At 41.6% G+C, this 11,910-nt stretch overlaps 1 protein-coding gene across 1 annotated transcript; it reads left to right on the plus strand.

The window, feature by feature from the left end:
- Positions 1 to 571: 571 nt before the first annotated feature.
- LOC140884118 (uncharacterized) lies at positions 572 to 3,244 on the plus strand. The gene is made up of 5 exons (XM_073290794.1): positions 572 to 760; positions 1,291 to 1,503; positions 2,354 to 2,426; positions 2,515 to 2,570; positions 2,980 to 3,244. Exons 2-5 carry the CDS (start codon positions 1,457 to 1,459, stop codon positions 3,092 to 3,094), a joined length of 291 nt encoding a protein of 96 aa, XP_073146895.1. The 5' UTR covers positions 572 to 760; positions 1,291 to 1,456; the 3' UTR covers positions 3,095 to 3,244.
- The last annotated feature ends 8,666 nt before the right edge of the window (positions 3,245 to 11,910 follow it).

Below are 11,910 nucleotides of genomic sequence, written 5' to 3' on the forward strand. Positions count from 1 at the left end.
AAGGATGAAAATTGAGTAAATACTTGATTCAAAAAAACATTGAGTAAATACCATTATTTTGAAATAAAAAATATAATAAATTAGTGGTTAATTAAAAACAATAAATTAGAACATCAAACATTAATTATTTATTAATCTGATCTCATTATATTTTATATAAAAGTTATTATATGTAAATGTAAAACTATATTTTAGATTTAAAAAAAAATCAATGTACGTGTGTATATATATATATATGTATATATGTATAATTGTTTATTAGCATGTATGTATGTGCACGTGAAATTCAAATAACGAGAATTTTTTCCATAAAATAAATATTTATCTTCCAACGATCTTATTTTAACTATTAAAGCTGAATAAATATAGAGGTGAAAAAAATATAAAAAATTTATAGTACACTACATTTATCATACCCAAAATTTTCAATATACCCAAAATTTAGATATTGTATTATATTGTACCAAAATTTTCGCTTGTCTTATAGATTTTGTAAAATTTTAAACAAGTTTTTTTATTTTTAGCTATATATTTGTTTGCATTTATATTTTGGGCACTTTAGCCCCGCCCGTTTCTCTCTCGCTTCAACATAAAGATTTTAGGGTTTGGCCCATTTCTCTCCCACTTCAACAGTTCCACGTCTAAGCCCTCATCTGCTCTTCCCGCTGAAGTCGCCGCTTGAGCCGCTCGTCCCCTCTTTCAGAAGGGTTCCGAATTTTCCGATCATCTCTTTCCGGCGGCGTGGTTGCTGCAGATTGTGGTAAGTCGAAGCTAAATTAGAAGATGATTTGGTTTGAAGGGAATCGTGCCGCTGTTTCTTCTTCATTTTGGCTTTTATTCTTCCCTTTACTTTGGTAGTGTTTGGAGAGCTTCTATGAAGCAGTTATAAGCTTTATGTAAGTTATGAAAAATGTTTTGTATATGATACATGATTTCGACCATCTCTTTATATGCTGTTACGAGTTCACACAATTTTATTCAAAACATTTACTATGAATTAGAGCTGTTTGGTTTGAGAAGAGGAGAAGATAAAAGCACATTTAAAAAACAAAACTTTTCTTAAAATTGTTGTGTTTTGTCGTAAAAGTATTTTAATTTTTTTTTTAAAGCTGGAATTTCTAGATTTTTTGAAATTTTGTTTCTAAATATTTAACAATTTAAATAAAATCACTTTTTAAACATTTATCCTAGAGTCAAAAGCGCATCTGTTAAATTTGGTGAATCTAACAATCTCTCTTTCATTGTTCTATTGATTTAATTCTGATTGATCGATTTATGTGGCTGTGTCAGCTTTTCTCCAACATTTGCCGAATCCGCTGGCAGAGCTTGAGAAGAAGAAGCATAAGTTGAAACGTCTCGTCCAATTGCCAAATTCATTCGTCATTGTACCCTATTTAATCCTTCTTTCCACCATATCTTAATTTCGAAAGTAGCTCCTTCGCTGTGCCGTTGAGATATGGAAACAATAGCATCTAACTCTCCAAACAAATGGGAATTTAGCTGGTCAGTTTTCTTAACCTTGTGTGTGCTCTGTGTATCTGTATTTTGAACTTTGAAGTTTGTGGGAATTGTTTTATTTTGGAAGGTCACCTTCGGTTCTGTATGAAATTTCTGATATGACATCTGCTGAGCATCCAATTATATTGAGCTTCAGTAAATAATGGGAGATTCTCGATTCATTACTTAAGACTGCGGAAAGTTGTTTTTTGAGTGTAATTTGATGAATATTTGGGTACTTCTGCCAAAATTTTCAATATTCAAAGTTGGCATTTCATATGTTCGGAAAAATTCGAGTATGTGGGATTTGGAATTAGGTGAAAAACTTGTATTTGTGAGTCCACTACGCCGCTTGTCCACCCTCAGACGTTTATAAACAATGATTCCAAACATTCACGCATTTTTTTCGACTGTTTATTCATGTAGAAAAATGACCGCTTTAAGTGTGTATTTCAACCTTGTATTAAGACCAAAGCTACGGGTTAAGGCTTTTTGGTCCCGTAGTCTTTACAGTGGATCAAAGAAAGCATTTTGCATTGCCAGAACATCCCAAGGCTGTACATAATTGACCGGGAAATGAGCTAATAACAGCTCAAAGATGTCTTTTGCTTTTGAGTTGATCAGTCAGTCCACTGTTTTAAGCATAAATATTTATTTTATTATTGCACTCTTATTTTCTGTTTTAATTGTATCCTTTGAATGGGAATATGTACGTCAGGTCATGCAAACCACCTGCCTCATGGGATCGCCATCAAATGTTTTGACTATGTGACGAAATAACCTACTATTTATTATCCAATACACCACTACATGAAGTGCATCATGATTGTAAATTAACTTGAAGATTTGTTTTCAGCAATTTGGAAGTAGATTATGGGTCTGAAGAAATTGCTCGAATTGTCTATACTGCATTGGCAGTTGATAAGGAGGTAACATTGCATATCATCCCTGCTTCGAAATCTATGTTCAAGCTTTAAATATATTCAGAGTGAGACGATTAGTTGCTTTTGATAACAGTTACAACCGGACAAGGTGAAAAGACATATGTTAGTCTCCAATGGGAAGCTTTCGGTGTAAGTTTCTTTCCTTTATGTGATGCCTCTTCTTTTCACAGCTCTTTCTATGTTGTTTACGAAGTACGGTCTTAGTCGTTTTGTGTGCTCTATCGCACAAATATGTGTATGCTATAATGGGCGAAAAATATAGACACGAGGACATCTGGACATGATTTAGTAAATAGTTGTTTGAAGATTGGTGACAGTGTCCATATGCATTTTGATGTGTACACTTGAAAATTTTATGTAAGATGCATATGGCTCAATTATGGAGTCCTTGTGGATCTCGTGCATAAACATAATTGACTTCCAAGGTCACACGGAAGATAAATTTTCTTCTTTTTTGACTTCTTTTTTTCGACATTTTCTCACTGGAAGTGGTTTGAATTGAGAAGGCCTATTACATCCTTCTTCATTTTATGCACAGGCATTTCGAGGCAGTTGAAGCGAGGTTTCTCCGTGCGTCATACAGTTCTTTTCTTGATGTTCTTACGCTTGCTACAAAGACCATTGAAGAATTTGGGCAAGGAATGACATTGTAATTTGGATTATGTTGTGCTGTTTAAAACTTTCATGCCTTCATGGTAGATGAACTTGTTCTTGCAACCTGATTTTGGCTTTGTTTAAGTACACGTATTATGTTTCTTGATGTTAGATACATCATGATATGAAATTGTCCAGATTTCACAACATTCGAGCGGGTGTCTGCAAGTACATCATTTATCCAGATGTATAGGAAAATCGCTTTACTCAATGAATTAATAGTCTTTAAAATAATACATTTTTTGGCTTATTTGGACATGTTAAATTAAAATTTTCCAGGATACTAGTTCTTATTAAAGTTTGTTGTGCAAAACAAAAGAGGGGTATTTTGGAATTTCAAAACATTAAACAGGACGCTACTATTTTTGTGTCAAATATCAAGGATAATATAGATAATTTTTATTTTAGATATAGATAAAAAAAATTTATCTTTATCACTCAAAATAAAAAAATTGTTTACAAAATACCATGTATGAATTGTATTAGTGGAAAATTTTAATATGTACATCCTCAAATTAGAATGGTATTTTTTGTTTTTGAAGAAATTAGAATAATATTTTATTTTGAGCTAATTGCATACATTAATTTATGAAATTACGATATTGTCGAAAACTTTCTGTAACTGTTAAATCTTCGTGTTTTTAAATTTTGAGTACAAACATTCTTGAAATTTTTTATGGATAGGAGGATGAATATTCAAAATTTGAAAATATGCTGATGTATGTGCTTAAGATTTAAATTAGAGGTGTCAAAACGGGCTGGCGGGGCGGGCCGGCCCACAACCTGTCACAACCCTCCATTAGGCGGGGCGGGGCGGGCCGGCCCACCTTTAAGGCGGGTTGGGAAAACCCCAACCCAACCCACCTATTTTAAGTGGCGGGCGGGCCAACCCGGCGGACTTACGTGTAATTTGGCGGGTTTTGGCGGGCCAACCCGCAACCCATCCCAACCCACCATTAGGCGGGGCGGTGCGGGCCGGCCCACCTTTAAGGTGGGTTGAAAAATTATCAACCCAACCCACCTATTTTGTATGGCGGGGCGGGCCAACCCGACGGGCTTAGCCCATTTTGACACCTCTAATTTAAATACACATGGAGTTAATAGATTATTTTTTTTATACGACTTTTTAACAATCTCGAGATATCAAAATGGTGATTCTTAATGAAATTCATGTTAGTTTTTTTTTTTAAAAAAAAGAATGGTACTTGAGTAAGAAAATATTTGTAGTACCCCGTACCCGAAATTGGTAATTAAGAGATTAATTGTGTTAATTAAACCAATTAAGTATCGGACGGATCGGAAGCTCCGAAGTGAGATCGGAAGCTCCGATCAGGAGCGGAAGCTCCGATGCAGGATCGGAAGCTCCGATCGATATTACGTCATGCATGGCGTGTGGCAGGATCGGAAGCTCCGATCGCCCTATCCGAAGTCAACCAGTGATATTTTGACACGTAGCGGATAATGCAAGATCGGAAGCTCCGATGGCAGGATCGGACGTTCCGATCGTGTTCGGACGTTCCGATCGCAGTTCGAAAGCTCCGATCGCCGTATATAAATAGGGGGTGCCGAGCTCATTTTTGAAGTGCACCATTCACCTCTTCTCTCTCGATTCCTTAGCCTTCGAGTTTAGATTTAGGACATTCTAGGCGTCCCATGGGGAATCCGGAAGTGGCATAGCAGTCCAGGCGTCGTAGCGGAGTTGTGGCCTAGTTTTGAGGCACTCGACAGCAAAGGGCTAACGACGGACGAAGGTATAGCTTTTGCTTCCTATAAATATTTAGGAGTATGCAATAGCTTAGTTAAAGCTTTTAGAGCACTATAATGATAGTAGTATCATTTGGCAGTGTAGAGCAGACTATAGGCGTGGACCTAGAGTTGGTAGAGCTTGCACTGTTTTGAGGTACGGAAGTACTGTTCGAGATATCCTGACTGAGTATGCATGTATTATGTGACTGCATGATTTATATGTCATTGATTTATGCTGCATTCATTTGCATACTGAGCTATCTCCTTCGAGATGTCTGTTATTAGGGTTTTTCCCTATCCTGTTAGTGGTTGGACTTCCATCGATTTGGGTCCAGCATATCCACTGGTATTATGGTATGGGAGCCACCTCCTGAAGCGACGGCACAGCGTGCTACATACCAGGGCCCGGTCTGTCTCTGTTATCTGATCCTTGACCTCGAGTTTATAGGGAGTTCACTTTACATGCATGTATACTCATACTCTCGTACTGAGCGTTTTATGCTCACGTCTCGTACTCTGTGTTTCTGGACACCCTATTCTATGAGGCAGGTTTGCGATTGGATGAGGCGGGTGGATCCAAGAGGGGCTAGTCAGTGGTTAACCAGCTGGAGCTTCGTCTAGGTTTTATTTCTGTTGTTTTGAGGTTGATACAGCTATTCGATTTGGTTGTATATTAATTGGATAAATTACAGATTCCTTTACTTGGGATTGTATAATGTTTATGGTTTCCGCAGTTTATTCTGATATCTATTTTATTAAGTTAATTGCATGCCTAAGCTCTGTTAGTAGGTGATCCGGGTTAGGGTCACTACATTTATGGTATCAGAGCATGCATAGTATTCTTGGGATTTAGACTCTGCATAAGGTAACCGTGAGGTACTTTTGTAGATGGCAGATCATGACGACCGGAGTTCTCATGGCAGTATTGGTGGGCGTTGGGGTGATGCCGACCGGGAGCCTCGTCGAGAACGGCGTCATCGTCATCATGACGACGAGCGTTTCACTGTGCGTCGATTCTTAGCTATGGGTCCTAAGCCCTTGGTTGGAGGTGAGTCTCCGGAGGATGCGGAGAATTGGTTAGACCGCATGAAGATGACTTTTCAGACTTTCCAATGCACCGAGGAGCAGAATATGGAGACCCTGGGTTATCTTCTGGATGGACGTGCGCGCAGGTGGTGGAGGTTTACTTCTGCACCTTTTATTGCAGCGAGAGGAGTGGCCACCTGGGCCGAATTCCGCACAGCTTTTCAGAAGCTGTATTTTCCTCCTGCACTCCGACAGTCGAAGGCAGGCGAGCTAGTGAGTCTGTGACAAGGAGCCATGTCTATCGATGAGTATCAACAGAGGTTCTTTGATATGCTATCCTATTGCCCCGAGATTGCTGACAGCTCTGGGATGAAGTATAATCTGTTCCTTCAGGGCCTTAACCCTGAGATCCATGACCGTGTGGCGGTTGGCGACGACATGTCCTACGAGGTTTGGTGAGCCGTTGTCACCGGGCGGAGGACAGCATTCGGCGGAACAGGTCTTTCTCTCAGTCGAGACCTGCTAGTTCTTTGAGTCCCCGTGCCCAATCTTTCAAGAAGTCTGGATCTACTTCTTCTTCCTCTGGCTCTGCTGGTGTTGTCCGTTTCGGTAAGAAGGACAAGTGTGATCACTGTGGGAAGAACCATCCATCCGACAAGTACCGTAGAGCTTCTGGAGCTTTTTTTCCGTTGTGGAGAGACTGGTCATATCCGGAGAGATTGTCCACTATCTGGGGGAGGCGGTTCTGGATCTGGTTCTCGGGCCACCGTACAGCAGAGGTCGCAGGGACAGCCTGCTGGGAGTTCTCATTTGAGGCCACGAGCTTCTGGCCAGGTGTTTGCCCTGGGACATGATCAGGCAGTGGAGGAGAATGAGAAAGTCATCGCAGGTACATTTCTGATTTATGGTATACCTGCTCTTGTACTTATTGACACTGGTGCATCCCATTCCTTCATTTTTGCACGTTTTGTTAAGAGGCATAAGTTACCATGCATTGCACTAGACGTAGTGATGTCTGTTTCTACTCCGACGGGTCAATCTGCTTTGGCTAAGTGTCTAGTGATGGGTTGCCCTTTAGAGTTCGAAGGGAACATTTTGTTAGCAAATCTCATGGTCCTGGCGATGAACGACTTTGATTGCATTCTGGGAATAGATATGTTGACTACCTATCGAGCTTCAGTGGACTGCTATCAGAGATTAGTACGCTTTAATCCGGAGGGGAGTGAGAGCTGGTTTTTCTATGGTGAGGGAGCGCGACCCCCGATGCCTTTGGTATCAGCTTTGAGAGTCTGTCGAGCTCTAGAGTCTGGCGGGGAAGGCTACCTTATCTATGCAGTTGATTTGTCCACTGAGAGTATTGGGATAGAGAGCATTCCTGTTGTGGATGAATTTCCAGATGTATTTCCTGATGAGATTCCGGGTTTTCCTCCTGCTAGGGAAGTCGAATTTGGCATAGAGTTGATGCCGGGTACTTCGCCTATTTCTAGAGCACCGTATCGTCTGGCTCCGTCAGAGATGCGTGAGTTGAAGAATCAGCTACAGGATCTTTTGGACAAGGGGTACATTCGTCCTAGTGTATCTCCTTGGGGAGCTCCTGTTCTTTTTGTAAAGAAGAAAGATGGGTCGATGCGGTTGTGCATTGACTATCGGCAGCTGAATCGAGTCACTGTGAAGAACAAGTATCCGTTGCTTCGTATCGATGACTTGTTTGATCAGCTGCAGGGCACGTCAGTTTACTCCAAGATTGACTTGAGATCTGGGTATCATCAGTTGAGAGTCCGTGATCAGGACGTAGCCAAGACTGCATTTCGTACTCGCTATGGGCATTACGAGTTTCTAGTAATGCCATTTGGTTTGACTAATGCGCCGGCTATATTCATGGATCTGATGAACCGTGTTTTCAGGGAGTATTTGGACAAGTTTGTCGTGGTATTCATTGACGACATCTTGGTGTATTCGCGTAATATGGAAGAGCATGTTTCTCACTTGCGGTTGGTACTGCATACTCTTCGAGATGAGCAGTTGTACGCCAAGCTGAGCAAGTGTGAGTTCTGGATGGATAGAGTGGTCTTTCTTGGCCATATCATATCCAGGGAGGGGATTTCTGTTGATCCAAGCAAGATTGAGGCGGTACTTAATTGGTCGCATCCGACGACAGTTGCTGAGATCCGTAGTTTTCTGGGTCTAGCAGGGTATTATCGTCGCTTTATTCTGAACTTATCTCAACTAGCTTGACCGTTGACGCAGCTTACTCGCAAGGGTGTGGACTTATAGTGGTCCTCCGAGTGTGAGGAGAATTTCTGTGAGCTTCGACGGTGGTTGACTTCTGCGCCGGTGTTGGCATTACCGTCAGGATCTGGAGGGTATGTGGTATACACTGATGCTTCTCTTCAGGGGTTAGGTTGTGTTCTGACTCAGAATGGGCATGTGATCGCATACGCTTCTAGACAGCTAAAGCTTCACGAGGACAACTATCCAGTCCATGATTTGGAATTGGCAGTCATTGTGTTCGCTTTGAAGATCTGGCATCATTATCTGTATGGCGAGAAATTTGAGATCTTCACCGACCATAAGAGTCTCAAATATTTGTTCAATCAGGCGGAGTTGAACATGAGGCAGAGACGTTGGATGGACTTGCTTAAGGACTATGATTGCGAGATTAAGTACCATCCGGGAGCTGCTAATCTCACCGCTGATGCTTTGAGTTGCAAGGTGCGACTACCCGCACTTCAGACTTGTTCGATGTCTAGTGCGATCAGTGACTGTTGTACTTCAGGTTATACCTTCAAGCATAAGAAAGGTATGCAGAGTATCCAGATGTTTGCGATATTATCTGAGCCAGCCTTGTATTCGCGGATCCGAGATGCTCAGATGTCTGATTCGAAGACCCAGCGTTTAGCTCGTCTAGCTAACGAGGGTAGCTCGTCTGGATTTCATTATCAGTCAAATGGCTTTCTGTGTTTGTCTGGTAGGCTTGTGATTCCGCAGGATGAAGAGTTGCGAGAGGAGATTTTGTCTCAGGCACATCGCACTAAGTTGAGTATTCATCCTGGGAGCAACAAGATGTACAAGGATCTACGTACTTGTTTCTGGTGGAAGGGAATGAAACGCAGTGTTTATCAGTTTGTTTTGAGATGTTTGGTGTGTCAACAGGTCAAAGCAGAGCACCGACGACCTGGAGGATTGCTTCACAGTCTGCCTATTCCTGAATGGAAATGGGAGTTTATCACAATGGACTTTGTGACCCATTTGCCGGTATCCCCGAGGAACTGTGATGCTATCTGGGTTGTGGTGGACCGACTCACCAAGTCAGCGCATTTCATTGCCTATAGCCGGGAGTACAATGTGGATCGTATGGCTCGGTTGTACATTCAGGAGATCGTTCGACTTCATGGAGTGCCTGTGAGTATTGTCAGCGATCAGGACCCCAGGTTCACTTCTAGATTCTGGGGGAGTGTTCAGCGTGCGATGGGTACTACTCTCAGTTTGAGTACTGCCTATCATCCGAAGACTGATGGTCAGTCAGAGCGCACTATCCGTACTTTGGAGGATATGCTTAGAGCGTGCGTCATGAATTTTGGTTCAGCCTGGCAGGATCATTTGTCGTTGATCGAGTTCGCATACAACAACAGCTATCATAATAGTATTGGGATGGCACCTTTTGAAGCGTTGTACGGGCGACGTTGTCGTACTCCACTCTTCTGGAAAGAAGTGGGGGAGAGACAGGCTGAGGGACCGGAGCTTATCCAGCAGGCGGTAGACATTGTCGATCAGATCAAGAAACGGATTAAGACTGCACAAGATCTTCAGGCCAGCTATGATAATATCAAGCGTAGGCCTTTGCAGTTCGATGTCGGGGAGAAAGTGTTTCTGAGAGTGTCACCTTTCCGCAAGATTCTCAGATTTGGCCTTAAGGGCAAGTTTTCTCCCAGGTTTATCGGTCCGTTTGAGATCTTGGAGAGCATTGGCGATTTGGCTTATCGACTAGCTTTGCCACCACATCTATCCAGTATTCACGACGTGTTTCACGTATCTCTGTTGCGATGGTATATGGCGGATGAATCTCATATTCTGCAGCGGTCTGAGGTTCAGGTGAACAAGGATTTGACTTATGCTGAGAAACCTATTCGTATCCTGGATTATAAGGATAAGTTTTTGCGGAACAAAGTCATTCCTTTGGTTTTAGCTCAGTGGCAGCGCCGAGACACTGAGGAAGCTACTTGGGAGCTTGAGGACAGGATGCGTGAAGACCATCCTGAGGTGTTTTGATTTCATTCTTAAGTTGTATTCAGTTGCAAACTCTGTAAATGTTTGATTTGAATAAAGAATGTTTCTGTACCTTGTATTGCATTCAGTACTTAAGATCTATTTTCGAGGACGAAATATCTTAAGTGGGGGAGAATGTAGTACCCCGTACCCGAAATTGGTAATTAAGAGATTAATTGTGTTAATTAAACCAATTAAGTATCGGACAGATCGAAAGCTCCGAAGGTGAGATCGGAAGCTCTGATCAGGAGCGAAAGCTCCGATGCAGGATCGGAAGCTCCGATCGATATTACGTCATGCATGACGTGTGGCAGGATCGGAAGCTCCGATCGCCCTATCCGAAGTCAACCAGTGATATTTTGACACGTAGCGGATAATGCAAGATCGGAAGCTCCGATGGCAGGATCGGACGTTTCGATCGTGTTCGGACATTCCGATCGCAGTTCGGAAGCTCCGATCGCCGTCTATAAATAGGGGGTGCCGAGCTCATTTTTGAAGTGCACCATTCACCTCTTCTCTCTCGATTCCTTAGCCTTCGAGTTTAGATCTAGGGCATTCTAGGCGTCCCGTGGGGAATCCGGAAGTGGCATAGCAGTCCAGGCGTCGTAGCGGAGCTGTGGCCTAGTTTTGAGGCACTCGACAGCAAAGGGCTAACGACGGACGAAGGTATAGCTTTTGCTTCCTATAAATATTTAGGAGTATGCAATAGCTTAGTTAAGGCTTTTAGAGCACTATACCTAGAGTTGGTAGAGCTTGCACTGTTTTGAGGTACGGAAGTACTGTTCGAGATATCCTGACTGAGTATTCATGTATTATGTGACTGCATGATTTATATGTCATTTATTTATGCTGCATTCATTTGCATACTGAGCTATCTCCTTCGAGATGTCTGTTAGTAGGGTTTTTCCCTATCCTGTTAGTGGTTGGACTTCCATCGATTTGGGTCCGGCATATCCACTGGTATTATGGTATGGGAGCCACCTCCTGAAGCGATGGTACAGCGTGCTACATACCAGGGCCCGATCTGTCTCTGTTATCTGATCTTTGACCTCGAGTTTATAGGGAGTTCACTTTGCATGCATGTATACTCATACTCTCGTACTGAGCATTTTATGCTCACGTCTCGTACTCTGTGTTTCTGGACACCCTATTCCATGGGGCAGGTTTGCGATTGGATGAGGCGGGTGGATCCAAGAGGGGCTAGTCAGTGGTTGACCAGCTGGAGCTTCGTCTAGGTTTTATTTCTGTTGTTTTGAGGTTGATACAGCTATTCGATTTGGTTGTATATTAATTGGATAAATTACAGATTCCTTTACTTGGGATTGTATAATGTTTATGGTTTCCGTAGTTTATTCTGATATCTGTTTTATTAAGTTAATTGCATGCCTAAGCTCTGTTAGTAGGTGATCCGGGTTAGGGTCACTACAATATTGACAAAAAATTTCTATATTTTTTGATTATCTATACTGTATAGTAAGCTAGAGCACCTTAGTTGGAATCTTGGTATGCCCAACCTCAAATTACCAAAAAAAAATCCCATAAAATTGTCAAATTACAAAAAAATGCATACAATATTAAAATCAAATATTTTAAAAATAAATGTTATATAATATACACACAACAAATAATATTTATGTATTACGTTACATACTCATTACGTGTCATATCACCAGTTTCCAATTAATTCTTTTTCCGGTAAGATCCGCCGCAAGTCGCAACGGATCCCCTCCAAATAAATGAAATCCAATTAATATTAAAATCTAAATCTAAAATAAAG

The sequence above is a fragment of the Henckelia pumila genome, chromosome 2 (assembly GCF_033568475.1).
Source record: "Henckelia pumila isolate YLH828 chromosome 2, ASM3356847v2, whole genome shotgun sequence".
In the NCBI taxonomy this organism is placed as follows: domain Eukaryota; kingdom Viridiplantae; phylum Streptophyta; class Magnoliopsida; order Lamiales; family Gesneriaceae; genus Henckelia; species Henckelia pumila.